Raw genomic sequence first — 24,668 nt, 5'->3', positions numbered from 1 at the left:
TTCTCTTCTTAATCCCTTTGATGGCCATTCCATGCTCTTCTACGACTCTTCCATTCCCATGCAAAGAGTATTAGGGAGCGTAAGGTGTTTCATTTCCCTTCCGTCTATCGTTTCCCTTGCGGAAATTTGATTATTTGTTACATGTCCCTAAATCTATCAAATCTCTAGATCAGAGTTGACGTAGATTACATCTGATAAATTTTTCTTCTTCCGTTTTAATAGTTTCTTTAATTTTCCCACAGTCAGAATTTTTTTTTCACTTTGCGCTTTTAGAAACCTTCTTAAAGATGATTAATTCTGTATGCGATGGTTTGCGGATATTTATAATTATTATATCAGCACCTTAGTGTACGGCCTCCATCTTTTATGTGATTTTCCTGGTCTGGCATTAATTTTCCGACGGCCTTTCGTCACTACTACAATTCCACTGTGCTGCTGTGTGCTGCGCACACTTCGCTCTACAATGGCCTTTCACAATTCTTTCGAGTTTACTTTTTTTATTTAATGGTATATTTGGTGGCCTGTCTTCCTCTGGGATCCTGATAATCTGCTCTTGGTTTGTTGACGAGTGTCCCTCGAGCCGAGCCATTACAGTTCACAAAACTCATGCCTAACACGAAGCTACAACATGCAATCTTTCGGTTAGAAGGCGATTAGAATCATTGATTAGAAACGCATCGTTCATGCATATTTTTTGCTTCCGGTCGTAATCGTCTCACTTTTTCGTTAAGATGTCTTCCTAAGGGTTTGTTCCTTAATATAGCTACTTCTCACATATCTCCCAATATTTTATCATGCAGTCATTTTCTATATTTTTATTTCCATTCACCTGTCAGGTTTTTCTTTCACCACCGTGCCTCTCCCTTAGGTTGCACGTGATTTCTTTCGCAAATGTACCTAAAGTATTCGGAGGAGTTAGTGAATTCAATCCATCAACTAAACATAAAATGCATTAAACCAGGTAAAAACCAATAAATAACCTAAAAGTATATGGACACCATTTCTCATAAATTTTCTTGCTGTGTAGCCGTGCAACGAACTACCATAAAAACAAATTTGGGTGTGTCTAAATGCCGTAATCCTCTAAAATCAGAACTTACGTTAGTAGACGTTCCATTTATGATAAGGTTTTGCAAAATACGGGCCTATAATTTTAAAATCATTTTATATCATTTTATTTTTAAAATTATGTAGAGAAAAAAATCGTTGAAACATTTCATTGTGACTGGGCGTGCCCAGTATTTATTCAGGAGAGGGTGTAAGTTGCGAATGAAAAATGAAGCACGTGACACTTAATTGTTGTTATCACCAACAGAAAATTCAGAGGTGAATACCAAAACGCATTGTCACAATGTGCTTGAATTGTGAGAAAAATAAATTTTTCCCAGTTGTTTAAATGGCGTCATTTACATACAGGGTTCGTCCGGAAAATAAGTGTACTGACTCCTGGGCTGGGCGCGCCGCTCCAGGCGCGCCCAGCACCGCTCTGACGGGCTGCGATTGGAGGGGGGTATGTTGGCAAGCGACGCTGAAAAAGGCAGTCGGCTCTGAGCTGTGGTGTAGTGAGGAGCTCTGTTAACGCGAACCTCCACGCTCGACCCACGTCACGGAACGCGATGCCGAAGTTTTTGGAGCAGCGTTATTCCATCAAATTTGCGGTAAAGCTTGGGAAATCGTCTACCGAAACTGTCGGTATGATTAACCAGGCTTACGGGGAGTCAGCCATGTCCAGAAACGTGATCTTTCGGTGGCACAAGATGTTCGTGGAGGGCAGAGAAGAGGTCGACGACGAGTCTTCGAGAGGTTCCCGATGATGCCTTCGCGGGAGCGTTCCAGGAATGGGAACGCCGCTGGAACAAGTGTATCGACTCACAAGGGTCCTATTTTGAGGAATATTAGCTTAAGATATGTAAAAGTGTAATAATTTTTTTTCCTGAGCTCAGTACACTTATTTTCCGGACGAACCCTGTAAATCACTATAAATAACCGCCATTGAATTTAAAGGAAAGTTCAAAATGTAGTTCACTCCTTCTCATGTATAAAAAAACCACTTTTAAATTTAATGTAGCTAAACCGAGAAATTGTGAACAAGAGGTTTTATTTGTTACTACGATACATAAAGTACAGTAAGGATTTTATCTCTGTATCACTTGTGTTTTGGGGTGCATATACATATATGCCACTCTCTCCTTATAGACTACCCTGTAAGAATCGTCTACTGTTTATGCATTTCATGAGAACTTGAATAATATTGTTCCATGTTCAAGAAAGTACCAATGGACACCGTTTGGACGCTGTTCGCCATTTGCTTAAGTTTTATCAATTGCACTAAAATTATCCACTCTAATCTAAAGTATGCCGAGAGTAGTAGCGCCTCGCCGGGTGAGAGAAATGATCGTGACTTCTAGGTGAGTGATTGGCCGCTGAATCGTGTCCCGTTATGCTAAAATATTGTATGCACTATCTAATTTGAATGTGATACAGTCTAGAGTACCACCGTAAAATGTTCATTTCTGGAGCACCATGAGGAGAGGTAATTAATCCCAGAACATGCCACTTGAAAACGTTATGTCAGAAGGTTGGAGTTGTTCCTATGGGAATCATCGCCGAGCTTTGTATGGATGTGATTTGAAAAATATAGTTCAAATTTAGCGAATTTCTAAACTTAAATGTTTCTTTTAAAATACGACTGCAAGTTGGAAAATTAATAGTAGCTAAGTAAGAGAATCAACATTGTGTAACCATTGATATTCGCATTGGAATTGGTTTTCGAAAATTGATGCATTTGTAATGCTGTAAACATATTTCCACCATGGGAGAAATTATCGATTTTAAGCAATTAAAGTTTCCAATTAAAATCTTGTTGTTGTTCCTAAAATTGCTTATGCATCTTTCGTCTACACATGAGTCGTTCAATTAGTACTTTGGAATAAATAAAGAAATATTATTTTTGGTAGATTTTCTACTTATCATCATAACCTTCTTTTAACGCGATACACCTCTCCCAGCGTTTCTCCAACTTTTTTAAGCCATTCAAAAAGTAGGATTTTGGGAGATACTCAAATAGACAGCTGTGTTGACGATGACCTCCTCGTTTGTCGTAAATCGTTCTCCACTGAAAAATTTCTTCAATTTTGGAAATTAAAAAGTCACCTGGGACCACATCTAATGAATACAGTGGATTTTGTGATAATTTGCTTGAATTCCATAAATTTCGCTATCGGAACTGCGCAGGTGTGTACCAATGCACTATCTTTTTGAAGAAAATGTTTTGCTTTGCCACATGAGGACGGTTTTTCTTGATTTCTTCGCTCAACTGGTGCAATAACGACGCACAATACTCTCCATTTATCATTTGTTCTCTTTGAAAGTTGTCAATGTTGATGTTGATTACGCTTGCATTCCAAAAACCCGTGGCCATCACCTTGTCGACCAATTTCACCATCATCGCCTTCTTTGGAGCCGGATTGCCTTTAGAAACCCGCTATTTCCACTGAGAGCGCACGTGACACCCTTCTTGCCAGTAATTTTTTCATACCTAGTTTTTTATGAAAAATTGAAAACACACTGACTTGTAATATACATATACCTCCCACCTAAACTATTTCGTGAACGTTGATTCGTTGATCACTCAAAACCATAACATGAATAATTTCAATATTTCCGAATAATTCACTTCCACTGGACGCCCTGAAAGATATTCATCCTGTGCGGATGTAAGACCACGTTTAAACTCATTTACTCAATTTTAACTGTGCCGAAACACAGGAGCAGTTGTGCGAAACTTCATCCGAATCGGCTGTGACTTCTTTTAGTTTTAAGTCTTTTAAGTGTAAGTGTTTAATCACCGCACGGGAGTCATTTTTTTCTATTTATCTGCATAAACAAAAGTTTGATGCTTCAATCGACTATGAAAATGAAATTACGCGATGCCCATAGCCGAGATTTAACAGCATTCCAATGAGAGACAAGACTTGCTAAAAGTAAACCTCGTTGATACTACGAGCGCCCTCTCTTAGATTTTCTGAGAGCTTAATTTAGAACTAGCGTGTCATCCTTCCATTGTGCAATCTTTGTCGGTCTTTTCCTGATATTTGGCTCTATATTCCGTGTGTTTCGTAAATTAATAAGTCGTTCCATTCCCCACTGAAGGGAAATGGGATTCAACATTAGATACTAGTTTCGCACCCTAGAAGTAATACTGGGGGGTACATTGTTAAATTTAATAAATGTATCATAATCAGTACATCAATCATAAAATATGTTTTTTGCAGCTCTCAATTCTTCTCTATTTATGGTTATTTCCATCATCCCCTGATAATAGGGCAAATTAAGGAGAACGTAAAAGGGAGCATCAATCAGAGTGCGAATGAATTAAATCGGAATATAAAATTAATAGCTGGAGTGAACCAATCTAAGGATTGAATATAAAAATATTGATGGCTTCCTTTTGGCCTCTCTCGCAGGATAATTCCTTCAATTTACCATTAATTGTATTATGTTTCTAACTGATCCGTTGTGTGACAAGGGTAGCCCAATCCATCTCACTCTCCTATGCCCTAATGTTCTCCATATGGCTCTTTCTTCTTCTACTCTAGTACTCCATCGTTCGTCACTTTTATATCCATTTAATATTCAGAATTATTCCCCGGTATCATGTCTCAAAGGCTCCTATTCTTCGCTGGTCCATTTATTTTATTCAATGGTTCATGTCTCCGATCCGTCGAGTGCCATGCTCCAAGCGAACGTTTTGAGAAACTGCTCCCTTGTTTGCAACCTTAGGCTTCTTGAACTTAGCGGTTTACCCTTCTTCATGAACTAATTCTTAGCTTGAGCTATTCGCCGCTTGATGTCCGCCAAACATCTCCCATCCCAAGTTATATTGCAGCCCAGGAAATGAAAAATTCTGATTGTTGTAGTTTTACTCCTCGAATTTTAATATCTGCCTTCAGCTTCTTCCTACTGCATACAAGGATTTCAGCTTTCTCCTTGACGCTCGTATTATATTCCTAGAATACTTGGTTCGTAGCATTCAGAATTGCTTGCAGGTCCTCTCGACGTAGATAGTGATAGCTTAGGACCAAATATACTCGATTGCTTGGTTGAAAGGGTATTACGGTACTTCAATCAAATTGGGCCGGGGGTTGATAACATTCCAGAAAAACTACTTTTGGGTTTAGAAGGAATAATTTCCACGGACTAATCATAGAATTTATAAGGGAATCTGGGCTGAAGAATTTGTTAGGTCAATGACAGTTTGCATCCCAAAAAAGTGAAAGGCAGCCGTATGTGACGAGGAGAACTATGGCTAGCAAAATAAGCTTGATTGCACGTATAAACAGTATAAACCTTGACTCAAGGAAATAAAAAACAGAGAGCACACCAAAAATAAACTCGCTCGAGGACTGGTTAAAATTCCCGGTCACGAAGCCACCTTCTTCAGTGGAATGGAGAGGAAGACAATGGATGAACTATGGACTCCTGGCGACTCTTGAGAATCTTCTCTTCTCTGCCACTCAAGAAGGCGGTTCTGCCCCAGATCATTTTAATCAATCCTTGTGCACTTCTTTTCTTTTTTTTAGTCTAGGTTTTTTTTCTTACTTGGGCCTTGAAGTTATTAAAGAACACTTTACGATTTTTCCAATGTATGCAAACACGTACATACGCATATTTATTATTAGACTATGTAATGCAACGTTTGGCTCCTTTTCCATTTCTTTTGTGCGGTGAAGAAGTGCTATCTAAACCTTGACTTATTCATATCTAAACCCTAGCGAGTTTCTTACGAGTCTTGGGACTGAACTGAATGATCTATTCGATGCTAACTCATTTTAAAAATAAAACAAGAATCATGTTTGGTGCAATTACTCATGATGCTGTGGTTATTCCGTTGCTGGAATGTAGAACATTCCTATTCAACGGAAAGACTTTCACTAAAAGCCGTGGAGGCAATTTAAATCTACCAAATTAAATGGAAAACATGCAGGGAAAAGCTGCGTCTTTGACAATGGGCTCCAGTCTGATTCTCTTTGACAGCCGGAAGTGTTACATTCACAACTTCATATAGTGTTATGGAGATCCACGTTCCAGAAACTTAATCAAGAGAATCTTCGTTTTGGTGGCCACGTACCAGGCGCGATGTTCACCATTGACGTTGAGGTTTTTTCTAGCTTTTAGAGTCCCAGAATAGAAATCGAATCGAAATATTTCATTTCAATTATGCGAGTAGCATTTTCAATGCGGGTATTCAATTTGGCATACACCTATCTTTTTTGATGTTTCAAAAATATGTTTGGAAAACTGAAGCAATGCGTATTAGTTTGCACATTATAGGAATTATTATTTGAAAAAATTACCGAGCACCATAAGTCGCTATATCTCAAGGGTATCCTTGGGATTTACGAGCTACAGTATCAATCGTCATCCAGGGGCCAGGGTGCACATGGGAACTTCGGGACCAAATGGTAGACCGGAATTTAAGTGGCCGCAATTGAAGAGGGTCAGCCGTCATTGAGTTCAGGTTCATGATTTTGATTGAAAAATGTAAATGTTGTAGGCATACACGTGATTCAAATGAACTGTCCCTTAAAGAATTCAGGTCATGCTGTCGAGAAAATAACATCGCGCCTCCATCACATTACGCCGCAGGGCTCCGGGTGGGTTTGTGAGAAAGGCGTATGAGCGTACTGGAGGCTTTTTCGATGGAATTATGAATTTCTGTGTAATATTTTTTTAGAAAAAAGAGAATATAAGTTTTATTTTCATAAATGTTGGGAAACTTTGAATAATCTACTTTTAAATATTTTCGTGCATAGGAGGCTATAGAGTTCCAATTTAGTTTCCAAGTTTCTTGATATTACGTACTTAATCTTAATAAACTTAATCTGGAGATTAAGAGTGTTTTACACGGGCTAACGACACTACAACTGTAACAGTTTATATTATTATTGACCAGTTTACAACTTTCTTCTTGTATAATTTTTTTATATATATTTTTTCGAATCATATCATTCCTTAATTAAGACTTTCTCCGATAGGTGACCAATACTTATCGCATGGTGTCATAAAATTGCTCAAAGCCTTTTTTTCATTCATTCGCTTTGATTTTCATACATTGTCCAGCATTAATTGCCATCTCGAATTTCAGTTCCCAGAGAAGTGGCGTTTGATTATTCTGTACGGTAAACTGGTTTTTATTGCAAACAATACCATGCTATAATTCTTCTCTTTGGTTCTTTTCTGTTTTATTTATCTCGAAAGTCGCCGCAATGGTGCTCTTAATACATCCTTCTCTAGTCATTCTTTAGTTTTGGCTAAGTTTTTACTAATTCTTTTGTAACTTTCTCCCCTTCCTCAGTTCATGAAAGTTTGCTCTTCCATCTCTTCTTCAGTACGGAAAGCAATCCATCCGCTACCCAAGATTTCGTTGTCACAGGCTTTCTTTAGCAAACAGCATCTTTAGCGGTCTTCAGTATTCCACTCGCTATATTTTTGCTATTTTTCCCTCAGTTGATCATATGTTGTTAGTACTTTCTTCTAGCACTTTCTCTCTTGCCCGCTAGAATGACAACCTCGATTCTCATTCGTTTATAAAGTTTTCTACCTATCATCGGTCCTTAATAATTTTTTCAGCATCTTTAATTTAAGTTAGCACCCGATTAGTACTGAGCTGTGATCCGCACTAACATCTATCCACGGCAACCGTCGGTAGACCAGTATTCCCATCTGCCAGGGTTCTTTTATGAGGGGCAGTCAAATGAAAACAAAACCAACAAGGACATAACCCAACAACACGTGCGCCTGTGAGTTGTCACAATGCAGTTCTCCTATCACAGCAATGGCAGTATCGATAGATAAAAAGCAAGTGTCTAGTTTTTAGCGGACTTTGCGTTATGGCGGGGGGCTCGGTTTTCATTTCACTGCCCCAAGTACCAGCGTTCCCATCTGTCAGGATACCTGTCCCATAAGAGGCTAGGGAATTCGGTTTCTTCACGTGTCCCCCATGTATCTTCGTAGCAAGTACACTTAAATTAAAATTGAGTTTTTAGTTCATCGAATACAAAGAGTCTTTCCATAGCTATGTTTCGCCCCAAAAAAATGCTCAGTACACATCTGAACTAAAAAAACTTGTTAGAATCATTAAATCGCTTTTAAAAATCCTTCAATCATTATGTCTCCTCTACGCTCTCTAAAACCAAGTCCAATGAGTTCATTTTTCTATTCTTGGGCGTATCCAAGGATTAATTTACATTTCACAAGGATTTTCAGATTGTTACTGTTACTGTAAAATTTTTTATATGGTCTCCAATATCACCATGCAAATCTTCCGCCTCGCCGCCATCATAGACTTATTATTTACATTCAACGCTTGCCTCGGCGGCTGTCGCGGAGTTTAATCCGTCTTCAAAAGGATAATTATTACACTGTCCCTTAGAAAGCTATCCAACTTCATTGGTGCGGTGCGTCCTCTGGAGCAGTATCCTCATTTCCATCTCCGGGGACAGTGGGAATTATCGGCTAGCTCAATCAGTTTCTCGCACCACTTTAATTCACTTTCATTTGTCCAAGCTAATTGAATCTTTATAATACAATTTAATCTTTTATGCCCGATCGACATGATATTTACTGGCCCCAAACCTAATTTTAATAAAAACCTTAATAAAAATGGAAGGAAAAAACTAGTGAGGTGCTATACCTTCCCATGTTCTACAGCGATTAAAGTAATCTTCTCTGCATCTGCAGCAAAATAACAGCCACTGTAGTTTCCAGCTGCACATATGTCCTGATGGGCTGCTCCTCTCCCCTCCCCATAATTAGGGGCATATCGCTTGGCGGCAGCCTCTTGCTAGCACACGGCTATATTATTGGTATTTATCGTTGATTTTAAGTACGTGTTGCCCATAGATGTATTGATCTGTCGAGTAAGTACCTACAGTTATCACACATGACTTCTCATTAGTTTAGCACGCTCGCTTAATACGAAGTTTACCACTATATAATGTGTGTATGACGCTCCGTTCGAAAGCTGGCTTCAGGCTCGGCTACAAAAATGCTAACAACTCTTTTTTGTCAATTTTCACGGATAGTCTCTGAAATAAACTTTTAATTGTTATTTTTCCTATCCTAATTCCCTCATATTAAGTTCGTCGCACTTATATGCATGCATAATGTAACAAAAGATAATGTTCTAAGAATATTAAAAATATTTGAGTCGCGAAAATTTTAATGAATGCTTATATCTCTAACCCTACCTGCCGTCCAGGTTCAAATGATAGTGCTTCGATTAGTCTTTGTAGCTTAAAATCGTTTTTCCCGAAATACACTATTGGGTTTCCTTGTCAGACGCCCGGTCCATGACTCCCAAGTCTCTGATGCCGAAACCTATTGCTTTACCCTTGGGTGAGTCAATATTCTCAGTATAACGGCTAATTGAAAAAGTTAGAGGTGTTAGTCCATGTTTGCGGAATATCTTTTAACAACAAAAGTTATCTGGTCATCTAGTTCATTCAGCGTTCAATTCACGACGTGTAGTTCGATTGATCAGTCTATTAGCGCGTAAAATCCTAGAATAAAGAAAATCTATTAATTGAGTAAAACTGTGAAGTACTGAAATATACTGGATGGTGTCTTGTAAAGACGTTTTTTGCCATTAATCGGTGTACCATACATTTGGAGTGGGTTAGGTATTTTACGAGCCGAGAGCTATTGCTTCAATGCCGCTATAAATTCGACTTGCTCGCTTCTGCCATTACACGCAAATTGAATTGATAGAAAGTACGCTTTAACACAAGTATTTTAGGACAGAAGGATTAGTCAAGAAAGCGACAGAATGAATGACAAATAGATTGAGAAGTAATGAAATTAAGAATACAAAGTAACTTTCCACTGTCCTCTATTAGCGTACAACCGGTTTCAACGCTCAAGCGTCATCATCAGGTACATTAATTAATAACGTACCTGATGATGACGCTTGAGCGTTGAAACCGGTTGTACGCTAATAAAGGACGGTGGAAAGTTACTTTGTATTCTTAATTTCATTAAAATGAATTTCCACAAGGTTGAGCCAGGAACATTTGAAGAATGAGAAGTACCTGTATGAGCCTGCGGCGACTTGTTGACGCGACTTACTGATCATAACATATCCTCATGGTTGCTTATATATTTGAACATTGTAAATATTGATCGTGTAAATGGGTTCCTTCCCCCGCCCCTTTAAACTCCAAACGTGTGGGTTAAGCCGTGGAAAAGGGCTTTAATCTTATCACTAAGAACCCCCCCTGAGGGAGTCGAAGAACTTGACGCCGACCCGGCCAAGCTGCCATCCGCCCTTTCAGCTAGAAGGCGGAATAACCTCCGCGCCCGAAGTCCCAAATCCCTGTCCATCATTTACCAACTAATTAAGTGTCCCTCTTCCCCTAGCGGCACTCTAGATTTTAACGATATTACTTAGATTAGTTTCGAAAACAAATACGTTACCCGGAAAGACACCTTTGGGCTCTCTTGTCAGACACCTGGTCCATGACTCAAAAGTCCTTGTTACGTCACCTGTTGGTGTGCCAATTCCCTCAGCGTAACTGTCAATTGAAAAGGTTATTAATTTGTGCCGAAGTCCCCAATTCATTCTGAAATAATGATGATGGTGAAATTGAGGATTGGCGTTCCATGAATAAAAGGTAGTATCCTCATCCCCTCTCTCGTCTCCTTATCCTCCCGCCTGCCCAGTTCCCAAGGGGACCGCGGACACTCCTATCAGTCTACAACTCTGTTCGTTTCCAGCAGCGTGTTATGAAGCATTGAGGGCCACGCGAGTACATTGATGGCTCTCTCGCACTCTCGCGGTGAGACATCTTTTTGCCTGGTGGAGACTCTCTTTGAGGGTCGTGAAACGTATGCTTTGTAAGAATATTGGCTATAGTTAAAATTCAAAACGGTATTTCTGTCCTTTGAGGGGGTTACTGTTATCTGCTCGACTTTATTATACCTTCGAATATTTCTCAGGGAAGAAACTCTTTACGGAGAATGACAAGAAAATCAGCCCAATAATTTTCCAGTTTTAGTTTTAAGACAGCCATCATTATCCATGGGACAACCGAGCTTCATTACCCCTTATGAACACCCATGGGTATTAAGGTTCACAATTAGTCGAAAGTTGTGAACATCTACATATATTTGTTTAATAGTAACATTGGGGTGAGGTACGAAATGATAGCAGATGATTTTTTGAGGCACTGGTTTTTTATTAAGGTAAATATGACTTCAAAATAATGCAGTATTTTGGTTTTGAATGTGATATAACACTGTCCAAATGATTCTTTTTAACCTCCGAATATTATGCGTAACTTGCTTGAGTAATTAAAGCAAGAGAACACCCGTTTGTAAGCATTAGACCTACCCAGGCTATGTGTGGCATACACCAGCATAACGGTTATGACACTGTAATGATCAGTTATGGCAAATTTTCAACAGAAAACCAAAGGTAGCAATACCTCTGGGTCAATATCACGGTTCTAAACAATCTCAGAAATCCTTCTGAAAGGGCTGTCTTAAGAGCCAGTCTACTGTTTGAGCTACAAAGTTTTTGAATATTAATAATTTGATCTGATTGGAATTTGTTTCTGTGATTTTATTGAGTCAGAAGGTAAAAGTTACTCTTTTTTTTTGAGTAATGTGAAAATTTTAGTTTGCTGACCGAAAGATTTTTTTGTCAATTAAAGATTAATACTGATACATGTCTGTCAAGAAATAAGTTCAAATGTGGTCTACCTGTGATGGCATGGTGACTTGCTAATGGGGAGGTAGAAATGAGAGAGAGAGAGATAAACTTCACGGTATCCTAACAAGTGATGAGAAGTCATAAAACTTCACAGCCCTCCAAATAAATAGCGCTTTACATGTACAGGTATACTTTACACCTTTGGGCTTCACTTAGTGGAGATTATTGATGCCCATATTAAATGAGTTTGTAATTGCCCACAGACATTTCTAATCTGTGAAAAATTACAAATTCATTTAATATGGACAGCACTTTACATGCTAATTAATTATAAATGGTAGAAACTGACCTTCGGATAATGAAATTAATTCTATTGTCTACTTTTTAAATTTTAATGTTGTAAATTACCACCATAAGGGCTCAATGGTGGTAGATCAAGAAAAGGAATTTAAAACATTGCATAAGTATAAGGCCTTTCATTGAGGAAATCTCTCTCCATTACTAAAAAAATTTTAATGCAGGCATTTCTTGTAACCTTGAAATTATTACTGAATACTTACACTAACCGTAAAGTACAAGCACACAAAGATTTGAAGTCAAGGGGGAGTTATCTATAGCATTCCTTGGTGGAGGGCTATTAGAAAAGGAGGGCAGGCAATACATGCCATAATTATTACATTAACATGGGTGGTTGAAATAAATACTTTTTCAGCTAATAAGTGGTCTTTTCACGAGCAACCCATGTAATGAATCGTAGATCTTAGAAGATAAGAGTAAGATATTTCGAATGAATAATTTACTTAAATGAATATTAGACAAACCTTTTTTGTTGCTTAGAAAAAAGGTTTAGAAAAGGTTGTTGATTAGAAAAATTAGATTACTGCAGTAATGATTATTTAGGCCATTCGGGGGAGAAAAGTAAGATGAACAAAAAATGAATGTGTATAGTTTAGTATTAGTATTTTTTTAAATCACTGTGAGCCAAAAAAGCCAAGTGCTATAAGAAATGATCATGGCCCATTGGCTACACATGTTGATCTTGCCTTCAACATCTACCACCTGATTAGAAGCCTTAGTAATTGAAATATTTCAGTCCCAGGAAAGCATACCATGCAAAAATTCATCAATGATCATTTTCATTTATATTTACAATACATTGTCATTTAATAATTATGCTATGCACGTGGAAAATTGTTTTCTTTGGACTCAGAAAAGTAATATATTCCTAATTAGTTCCATCTCAATTCCTAGAGAAAATGAATTTGCTTACCTTATGCAACATTTATTTTCTGATCGCCTGACAATACACTACAAAAATTTCCTTTATTTGTAATTCTAGAGTGTTTGGCAATGGATGATATACTACCTTGATCAAAAAGTTCCCGGAATAACCACCGTGTGGCGCTCCCATCGTTCCGATTTGAGTTTTTTTTTGTTAAGTTGGTACATCTGTTGTTGATATTCCCTTTAAATCTTAGTGTCATAACTTGACATTTGCAAAAGTTACGTAGCCAAGAGTACATCTATCTCTGTGTGTGTTGGCGATTTTTTACAATTTCAGAAATGGATTTAAATTTGCAACAACGAACTTGTATTAAATTTTGCGTAAAAAACGGATTTAGTGGCGCACGGACGTTGGAAATGTTGGAAAAGTGTTTCGGCAACGATTCTCTAAAAAAAAACGGTCGTTTACCAGTGGCACGAGCGGTTCAGAAGTGGTCGTGAGTCAATCGAAGATGACGAACGCAGTGGCAGACCATCGACATCGAAAGTCGGTGAAAAAATTGATAAAGTAAAAGAAATGTTGGTCAATAACCGCAAATTAACCATCAGAGAAATAGCGGAGGACTTGAACATTGCCTATGGATCCGCCCAAGACATTGTGGTTAATGATTTGGGTTTCCGTCGTGTAGCAGCAAAGTTGGTTCCAAAAGACCTCAATTTCATGCAAAAAAGAGACCGTGTTGACGTCGCAAAAGACATGATTTGCGAGGCTGAATCCGATCCCACATTCATCAAAAGGATCATTACTGGAGACGAGACGTGGGTTTATGAGTACGACACGCAATCCAGACATCAGGCAAGTGAATGGCGTTCACCAAATGAGCCGAGACCAAAAAAACCACGTCGTTTTCAGTCAAAAAAGAAGGCAATGCTGACGGTTTTCATGGATTACAACGGTGTAGTGCATCATGAATTTTTGCCAGAAGGCCAGACAGTAAACAAAGAGTATTATTTGGGCGTTATGAGACGTTTGCGTGAAGCAATTCGCCGAAAGAGACCAGAAATGTGGGCAGAAAACTCGTGGATTTTGCACCATGATAACGCACCGTCGCACAGTGCTATCATTATTCGTAATTTTTTGACGAAAAATGCAACAAATACCATCCAACAGCCACCGAATTCACCTGATTTGGCTCCCTGTGACTTCTTTCTGTTCAATCGAGTTAAAAAACCATTACGGGGAACGCGTTTTAGCAGCCGAGAGGAAGTAATGGAAAAATCGCAGGAAGCACTGATGGACATACCGAAAACCGACCGTAACTTTTGCAAATGTCAAGTTATGACACTAAGATTTAAAGGGAATATCAACAACAGATGTACCAATTTAACAAAAAAAACAGAACTCAAATCGGAACGATGGGAGCGCCACACGGTGGTTATTCCGGGAACTTTTTGATCAAGGTAGTATTTTAGCTTAATTCACATTGTTGTGAAATGGGTATACACTAAAAATAATATAATTATGTTAATCTTTTATAGCAATAAAATTAATGAAAAATTATTGCTAGCTTCAAATAGCTTTACTATTGGTATTCATTTTTTTATGTCAGAAGCATGATAATATCATCACTTTTATAATCTAAACCTGTAATTATCCACATGTTAAAATCTTTTAATCTCATAAGCACCATCTAAATATATGTTAATTTAAAATAGTAGAATGGTGTAAAGAACATCTTTAAAAGTGTGAAATCAATCAGATTTTTTTTCTTGAATTTAATTTTGTGCCAAGGAAAAAATAATTGAATTGAGTACAGAAATTGAAATAAAGAACTTTGCATGGATATTTACCTGTTGAAAAAAAGCAATCTAAGATATTAATAATCAGTATAGAATTATAAATCAAGGCATCTCACTTGGAAAAATTAACCCTCATGGTACCATCATTATTTCCCTAAAATAGGCATGCTGTACGCCAATTTGTTCATGAAAATCAAGGCCTTATGAGGAGAATGTATGGAGAAGTGAGGCAAATATCAGTTCTGCAAGCAGAGCTGTCTTCCAATGAAGTGACTGAATTTGACTTGAAATCAACGGGAAGAGCTGATGGGTCAGAGGGTTTTGACTTTGACTTGCATGCTCTTCGTGAAGCTGCTGTGGTCAAATACACGGCAACCATGCCCATTAAAAGCAAAGGGGTAAAGGTGAGGAAGGGGAGTGCCAAGAGGGGAGGTGAGAGTGCCCCTGGAAATAAGATGGTGGATAGCGTGCTTAAAGTGACCGAGAGTGGCAACAAGGGTGGAGACAGTGCTGCCACCCTTAAATCAGATGATCCTCGCCCCAAAGAAGGTGGAAGTAAGACTCAAAACATACATACATCCACAGATAAAGGTGAGTTTTTAATTGATAAAGCCAAGAAGATGGGAGTCCTGTTTGCCAAAACTCTCCAAGTAATTTCATAATTTCTGATGAGTCACTTAGACTAATGATTGCTTTGAAAATCAACTTCTTGCAATAATTAGACCTTCCTAGATTTCACAGATTATTAATCAGAAGGTTATAGGGCCCGGGTAATTTTTTGGTTACATATCTAACCAAATTTCATACCTAGAGTTTGCTGTTGCTCATAAAATTGTTTTTTATCAAACTTTGAAATATTAATTTTTTTCTCAAAAGTCATGCTGATACTCTAAGAGAAATGAATACCATAGCACAATATTTTTTATCATGAAGAAAATTATAGATGAATAGTTTTTGATGAGTTTTGAATGGATATAAGTCATTTACCTGTATTGTAATGATTCATTATATGCTAGAGCAATAGTTAAAGATTTGTGGAAAGTGGTGTTTGAAGCAGAATCAGTATTAATCATGAAATAGCATCTGAATTTCCAGATGAGTCATGCTTAGTGTTGATGTATTAATCAGTAATTAATGCATATAACTAAAATTGAGAGCATATTTCATCTCAAGAAAGCAGTTTGAATTGTTATGATTGATTTCAAATGACTCCCTAGTTATGGTTAGCTCTCATGCTTAATGTGATTTCTATTTCAGGAGGCAAGATCTCCATTTCTACTGCTGCAGAGCTGGAAGAAACAATTTGGCAATCTGAGTATTCATCATTTGAAGTGCCCACAACAGTAGTCTCCACTTTTTCCCCAGAAAGCTCGTCATCCATTCCTGTTGAGAGCATGGATGGCTCCCAGGTGGAAATTTCGAGTAAGACATATGATCAGGATGTGCCAAATATATTTGAGACCACCACAATGGACGCCCCTGGAAGCACTTACATCTACCGAGAGATGTCATCGCCTGTGAACAAAGAAAGCTCCATCACACCCGAGACACCTTACACCACAACCTCTTATCCACAGTTCAATTTTCATGCTCCTGTGTTGGTAGGACCAACCACCCCTGATCTGTTGCCCTCCTCTCCATATGAGAAAGCCACAGTAGCCAAAGTTGAGGAATTACACCAGGAAAAACTATTTCAGGATGCAGTGAAGGAAGAAAAGGAGGGTGGGGAGGAGTTGATTCATGGGATGATGGATGATGAAGGCTTGATGATGGCTGCCAATGCAACTGTTTATGATGAAGTGATTGATACAAAAGGTGAAGAGGAGAGTGAGGAAGAAACTGCTTTAAAAGGTGGTGAAGAAGATTTCATTAATACCGAAGGCGAGGATGAAGACTTGGTGGGATATCCTTCTGGAACCAAAGTACCTCCTCCAGCAAAACTTCGTGGAGTGTAAGTGAAAGTGCAAGTTCTTATCTTATGTAGTCGTATAGATTATATTAATCTAATTTGGGTTCTAATCAGACAAATACTTTCCACCATCAGGGCACGTTCTTACCAACCAATTACTACCAATTTTGCATTGCCCAGTTATTCTTAAAATAAGTTTAGTCTTTTAATTAAAGCTCATTATTTTGGTGTAGCTCTGAAGACCAGTAGTGATAGAGGGTTTTTATTATATATTCTATCATAAAAATAGGGTAGAAGTATTTCAAAAGCAATATAAGTTCCAGATAGGACTGGATTTATACCCAGCTATATATTGAGTAACTTATAATTATGGACTCTAATCCTAGCATTTATGAGCCCCTTTCCCTCTAGTTGCATAGTAATTTATAAAAATGATGTTCAAATAGGATTACTCCCATCATTTCATCAAGATAAATGTAGCAACCACAGCTTCAAAAAAGAGTGCCAGTAGAGCAGTGAGATTGGATAACATTTAGAATCTGTATTTGAGTGCTACCCTCCTATTTATCTTCACAATACTCATACTATTATTAGTCAAGTGAGCTAATATTGTTGAATAGAAGGCACCATATATAGATCTTGTTTATCAGATCCATAAAATAAAGCTTCAGAGGTACTAACCATTAGCTAAATGCTCATGATTTAGGAAGAATAGATATTCATCATTAATAAAAGTGTCTGTAGTTAGTGGTTCAGTTTATATTTTCATTTGACTTCTACAGCTTGATGTGGAACATAGGATGAGTCCATAATTGTTGTATATCTTGCATAAAAGAAACTGTACTGCGGTAGAAGTGTTCAATGAAATATTCTGTTGAAATTCTTATTTTAAAATATATCGTGTTGGAGTCATTTCATTGTCAAAAGCTCCACAAGTGATATTGAATATATTATTACCACTAGTAGTATTGGCAGTATTAAGATGGCTAATTGACTGCTGAGGCAATATCACATTGTTATAACTCAACTTAAAAAGTTTTAGCCTGGATAGATGAATGGTCCCACCTATCCATTTAGGTCTAGACCTGAAGCAAGATTCAAGTCCATAGCATTTAAATTTTCTCACCATCTTGCTATCAATAATACTAAAAATGTCCTATGTTTTGTTTCATATATCATTATTTAATTCATCTACATCAACTCAATACCAGCAAATGACCACAGAGGCCGCAGCTTAAAGTTTTAGGACATATGGCACAAAAAATGTGTGGGAAGGATCATTTAAGATTACATATATTTGATACATTGACTTTTTTCTATGTGTGTTGTGATTTCGAATTGTTATAATTGCCCACTAGCTCTAATTTCATTCAACAAATATTCATATATCCCTTCTGCTTCCTTATTCCATGCACAAGAATATTAGTTTTCTTCTTTTTGATGTCCATGTTATATTTCCAAAGCACCTGGTCTGTAGTATACAGAGTTCTATGCATGCCCTCTTGTAATTCTGCTACCACTGCCTCGTCATCTACCAACCAGAACATGCTGATTCTTTGCCATTCACCTTGTCTCCTTCGATTTGATGCCCAATTCTTGTGCTTCTTTTATTGCCTTTCTAGATATACATGCAATAGTGGTGGCAAGAGGTTGCTTCCTTATCTACCTCCTTTGGTTATTTTGGCTTCTATATTCTTTCCATTTCTCATTTACATGGTGGTTAACTCATTCTGTTAGGATTATGGGTTCTTATTCTGCTGTTGAAGTCCATCCAAACACTTCTAGAATTTTGAACATATGATTCCATTTGACATTGTGGAAGGCTTTCTCAAAGTCCATGAATTCCACAGACAATGGCTTGTTTTCATGTGCCATTTTTTTGGTCAGTACCGCCAAGCTGAGTTTTGCTTCTCTTGCTCCTTGGTTTTACCTGAATCCAAATTGATTTTTCATGAGACTTTTGTCTTTCTTTCTTTTCCATGGCTATTTATTCAGGCATGCATTTTTGATGTCTGAGACCCCAGACTCAATGTTCTATGTTCTGTGCTCCTCTCCATTTATCTGTTTTCGGTTTCTCTGGTATGGCAATAATCACACTTGGGAAAGAGTTTCCCACTGTCAAAGCTACCTCTGGTTATCCCAAATATGGTATCCTTGGCTTTGACCCTAAGAGTCTTGATTATTTTTCCATTTATTTTGTCAACTCTTGGTGCCTTGTTCAAGTCCAACTTCCCTTTTTTAGGCATTTCCTGGCTCAATTGAGTTTGCTTCTCAATATCTCCAGGCCTCATTCATATTCTTCCATCGTGATTTCTTCTGTAATTAAGTAATCTGCAAATGGTTTGGGTACTTGGTAGAGTTATTCAATGTATTCTTTCCACCTCCTTTCAACGTTTTCATCTTCTATTAGTATCTTTCATTGGCATGTTAGACATTGTGGGATTTTGTTTTTCTTACTCCAAATTGTCTCTTTACCTGTTTATTAGCAGTTTTTCTGTTTCTCTTCTTTACGTTGTCATGACTTTCCTAACAGCAAGTTTTCATCCACTCTCCTAGGCCATCTCACTCTCTCAAAAGACTTGGTTTAATAACTTCTTGTGAAGGGTTGCCTCAGATTCATTTCTGGAATTCCTATATTTTATTCTTGCCTCTATGAGTTCCCTTATTTGAGCTGTTATCCATGTCCACTCAGATTTTGCCACCCTACTCATAAGTTGCTCATCAGCTGCTTCGATAATTATCTTCTTTATTTCCTTTTCCTGGTTTATTTAATTCCTTCTATTTCTCTGTTGGTAGTCACAGTGAATTTATCTCTTACTTGCTTATTCTCCAGTATTTTGTGCTCCATTTAGGTTCCTGTGTCATTTTTTTCTTCTTTTGTCACAGTTGGCCGTTCTGGTTCTGATCCATATTTATACATAAACTGGGGTGGCCTTTATATTGCTTAAATTGGTTCTTGTATCTCATTCTAATAAGGATGTAGACCATTGAGTACCTTGTTCTGTCTCCTTGTATCTTCCTTGTGTATTTTCTTCTTTAATGTTGCTTTAAGGTGTTTACATTGGTGTAGATATATACTTGCTTAATATATAAAATGACCCGGTGGCAGCAGTTTTGTAATACTGCTATGGTTTGAGAATGCATAGTTCTTCTTGAAATTCTTACTCTATTTTCTATCATTTTACAGGAATGCTTGTCCAGTGAAAGAAGAGGTTGTTGCTCCATTTTGGGCCAACAACACTAGAGGAGAAATTTTGGCACTGCTAAATCTTTACCCTTTTGAACAGTATGTTCACTGGGAGAAGTGCACGTGAGTATATTTTTTATGGAAACAGCTTAGCTCTTCAATGCTTAAAATTAATTTTTGGAAGCAATGACATTGCCTCTTTAACCTCAGGAGGGAGGAAGGAGGTGATATTTTTTCCTTGCTGATTCCTTTATCCCTTTTGCATTCTGAGTTTCTTTAAAAATTACCCATACTTTTTATGGCCTTATGCATTCATTGTAAGGCATTAATCATTGCTAATCTGCCCTTGAAAATAATATCTCATTGGAGGTTAAATGTTGGAATGCCACCCAGAATATACCTGAAGTATGATCTGTTGCTTTCTCTATGTATCAGCTTAATTAAGTTTTCTTGGGTCTTTCACTGGGGCTGAGGTTCCATGCTGGCTGATGTTTTGAAGCTTGACTCAAGAATCTTCCTCAGGGCAGATGAACCATCTGCCCTGAGGATGATGCTTTAATACGGCGGCCAATATGGAACCTCTGACCCTGCAAAGACCCAAGAAAACTTCATTGAGCACAATATACCTATTTTCATTATGTAGCAACACTTCTACTGTTATCATTAAAGATGCATTTCCACTTTTTAATTACATCTAAATCCTATTAACATTTCATAACTGTACCTAATATCTTGAGAAATTTTCCAGATAATGGTTATCCTAAAGTATTACATGATTTTGTATCTATAGTATAGTTCCTAGCAAAGGTTTCCACATTGGCCCATATCACTGGGACAACAGTTTGGCTAACATTATAGCCGGTGTCTTCAGGTCAGAAGTGGTCTGAAGACACCTTTTACAACACTGGCAAAACTATTGTCCGAGCAATATGGACTGAGGTTGAGTAAATCCCAGAAGACTTACATCTTCAAAATACTATAATTAACTGCATATCATAGAAATGCATTAATAAAGGTACTATTATGTGTTTAAAAGTAATCTTCAAACCTATATCTAGTAGGATCCTAAATTATTTAGGATGTGATTCTTATTCTTGTGCTATCCATAACAATAAATAGTTCAACATTCTTGAGAGGTAGCCGCACAACACTAAATATCTTTAAGCATGAATATGATAAAGTTAACTAGATTGACAACTTCTGTTAAGTTTTTTATTGGAGCAGGTATAATTTTCCCTGATTTACTGACTAAGCATCTAAATTTTTATTTCTCATTCTTGGTTTCATTTATAGGTTTGAGCATCGTCAAATGTTTTGCAGGGAGGGATGCAGATGTGAACAGCAGTACCGTCTTCATCGCTTGTTGGCATATGATCCAAGAAATGAATGCAGAGGAATTTTTTCTGATTGGTTTAAATTTCCTTCTTGCTGTGTATGCATGTGTTATAATTTACCAAGTGAGTTACGGCATACTTCTCGAAGTCCTCGAAATCAGCACGAAATTGGTAGTACTGAAACATCTATCTCTGAGGAAGAAGCTACTGATGAAAATAAGCATTTTGAGAAAAATGAGGGTTCTTCATTGGAGAACTCCTCGGTAGGAGAGGAAAATATTGAAGTTGTAAGTACAGTTGTAAAGAGAAGATATTGATTCAATTTTTTAAAGTTTTTATCAGTTAGTAATCTCACATTAAATATTTCCTTATAATGAGTAATTAGACCTCTTGCATCCACCGTAAAAATCAGGCTGAAGTAAAGTTTATCAAAATATTAATATTAACATATTCTCAAAGATACAGGCTCATTAGTAAATTATACATTAGTCCTCAAGTAAATTTAAAAACATTTTTAATGCCATGACAAACCATTTTTTAAAATGTCTATTTTTTAAGAAATAATTAATAATTACAAAACTGACCTCTAGTTGCATTTCTCATTTCAATGGATGTAGAAGTTTTCTTGTTCCCTACCTTTTATCCTTGGATCAAAACGAACCTAAAATGTTTTCCATGAGGATTCCTATTTGTCAGAACAATTAACTTTTAATGTGTCAATTTAATATAGATTTTTTCCAATAAAAGATATAATTTTTTTGAAAAATTACTAAAAAAATAGGCAAAAGATCTACTTGATACTTATGTTTTAATTTAAACCAGTAATGTTTACTGCTACCAAGGTCTTGACGAAATAAATTGTGGATAACAAGCAATACTGCCCACTCAACGGGCTGATTAACTCATGGGGAAAATATTGTGGCTATTATCCTTAATACTTGGTTGGGCCTGTCCCTGATTGTAAGGTTTTGAAAAGGTAAGGTATTTTGCAGTTGGTTCTTAATAGAGTAGTTAAGGTTGTAATAGCTGGATTTTTTATTGTTGCTGCTGTCCATTTGGGGGTTATTTTGGGAATATCTCATGCACAATATCCAGATGTAGACTACACTTTCAAAATTGTGCTAGGATTTATCTCATTTAGTAAACAGTCTGCCTTCACTCTTCTCTACAATGAATATGAACCATAAAGGAAAGAGCCATATAAGCCTTATGGGGTTAAAGAATTTTTTACAGTTACAATTACTTTTTGAAGGATGTCTTGCCTTGGGATACCTATTATCACCTACTTTCAATCTGCAAATATAATTGCTTAGTGCTATTGATTCATTTATGCATGCATTAAAAAATATGTACAACCTGATAGTTTGTTCGTAATTTATACTTTTATATTCTCCTTGTATGCATGTTGGCTGATCTGTGAATGAAGAGATTGCTGGGTGAAAACTTCAATAAAAATGAATCAAATTCTAGTGAAATCAAGCCTGAAGGGTCATCCAGCTCTGTCAGTGACAGTAGTAGTGTTGCAACTGTACCAGTGGTGACACCTCTGCACTTTTACTACTACTACAACCAGCATCAGATAAACCCTCAACCAAGTAAAGAAAAGGAAGAAAAAATCTCAAAACTACCTCTGCAAAACAATGCCCATATTGTGAAAGATTCTGTGCTAGTAGATAAATGATTTCTACAGAGATCAACATCTTTTTGGGCATAGTCATTAAGTATTGTAATTTAAATACCGTGGTCAAAGATATTTTTGACGTTGTTATTTTATAACTGCATGACTGTACACAGACATAAAGCTTTTTTGAATGTTGTACTTTTTATTTCAACAAAATACCTACATTTTATGTAAATGGACTATTTTTATAAATTTACATGTTAATGATGCACATGGTCTTTCAGATGATAGTCATTTGGGATGCAAATATGAGATGTGTGAGGAATTGATTTCACAAAACACTTATTGAATGATAGACTGAGATGAAATATTAAATTTTTTTATGGAGTTATGCAAGTGATTATGTCAAGTATTCATTAAATTAATGAGGATAAAGGATCTTGGTATAGAATCCATTAATAATACTTAAGAAATGTGTTGAAAAACTATTTATTACAATAATATAGCAATTTGAACCGATTATATGTTTGCTGCAAAGAGTTAGCTTTAATTGCTTTGATAACAAGCTGTATAAACAAAGGCATACACTGAACAATTTCTACATTAACTCTGTTACAGTTAGTCCAAAGCCATCACACTAGGATACATTCACATTTTATAGACGTAACTGACTGATAATATAACGTGCATATATTAAAAATGTTGTCGATTCATTGTTTGTTTATTTTATTTAAATAAATTATTTTATGATTGAACTAAAATGGACTCTATCTTTGGTTATTGTTTGTATTAATTTACAGCTCAAAATTTTGGCTTGTATTATTTAAGATTGGGTGATAAACAAAATGCAAACCAGATGTTGGCAGTTGAAAATGGAAAGTGGAACAATATGAATAAGATCATTGCAGGTGTTAATTCAAAGGAGATACAAAGTGGTTACCAGAAGGGAGAATGAGTGAAGAAATGAAGAGATAAATTGAAATCATTCATGAATGGATGTATAGGTAGGTACTCATGTCAATGGTGATATTGAAATATTGAAGTTTACTCAAGAAGCCACATTTGTTTAAAAAAATTCTCATGCATGAATGTTTCACCATGCTTATTTATTTATCAGCTAAAGAACAGATAATAAATATGATGATCAGTTTGTGAAGATAAAATTGCAATTGAATGATTATTTTGAAAGGACTACCCATAAATGTCGTCACTTTTTTATGACTTTTTCTCCTGCCTACCTCTTCTAGATCATACTTTTTTCCATGAACCCTGGTAGCAGGAGAGGATAGAAATATGGAGCAATATATGCAAGGCATATTTGAAGAGTATGGGTCATTGGCCATCAAAAAACTACATTCGTTAAAACAAGTTTTTCTTGACAGTTTTAGTTTCCTGCAAACTTGCAAAAAACACTAACATACTTTGCACAGAAGATGCAGAATGAACTTTTAAGCCACCATTTTTAAAAAGTATGGGTCTTATGTTCTGAGACAAAAATTCTTCTAAAGAACTTTATTTTTTGAATACGAAAGTCCTCATGAAAACCCAATATTTTATACTTTCTTTCTTATTTACTTTTGACATGTTTTTCATCTTTTTAACAATAAGATCAAAGGCACTTGAAGCTTAAGACTTAACTCTTAATAGTAAATTAAGATAGTTGACATTTTTCTATTTTCACTGACTGCTCACATGATACATGATTACTCCTATGTGACTGATGTATGATGTTAGGCTGGAGTGCCCTTCCTTTATATCATTTATATATTGTGGAAGGCAAAAAAAATTAGTGTTAATTCTTCGTTTATTTTATTTAGAAATACATTTCTTTGACATTGAAAAATCATCTTATCAATGATAATTGCTTGCTTTTCAAAACA

General features: G+C 36.7%; 1 protein-coding gene across 1 annotated transcript in view; it reads left to right on the top strand.

Annotated features, from left to right (window-relative positions):
* The window catches only part of spz4 (Spaetzle domain-containing protein 4), a 35,365-nt gene extending 12,189 nt beyond the window's left edge, over positions 1-23,176 (top strand). The window contains exons 3-7 of the mRNA XM_071582954.1: positions 14,901-15,328; positions 15,995-16,688; positions 19,834-19,956; positions 21,127-21,454; positions 22,594-23,176. Of these exons, the coding sequence (XP_071439055.1) occupies positions 14,901-15,328; positions 15,995-16,688; positions 19,834-19,956; positions 21,127-21,454; positions 22,594-22,848 (1,828 nt within the window). The 3' untranslated portion in view covers positions 22,849-23,176. The remainder of the gene's footprint in view (positions 1-14,900; positions 15,329-15,994; positions 16,689-19,833; positions 19,957-21,126; positions 21,455-22,593) is intronic.
* The last annotated feature ends 1,492 nt before the right edge of the window (positions 23,177-24,668 follow it).

This window comes from Hetaerina americana, unplaced genomic scaffold, assembly GCF_022747635.1.
Source record: "Hetaerina americana unplaced genomic scaffold, ioHetAmer1.1.p SCAF_12, whole genome shotgun sequence".
NCBI classification, from domain to species: Eukaryota; Metazoa; Arthropoda; class Insecta; order Odonata; family Calopterygidae; genus Hetaerina; species Hetaerina americana.
The sequence above is the reverse complement of the archived record's forward strand: the minus strand, read 5'-3'. Positions and strand labels throughout refer to the sequence as shown.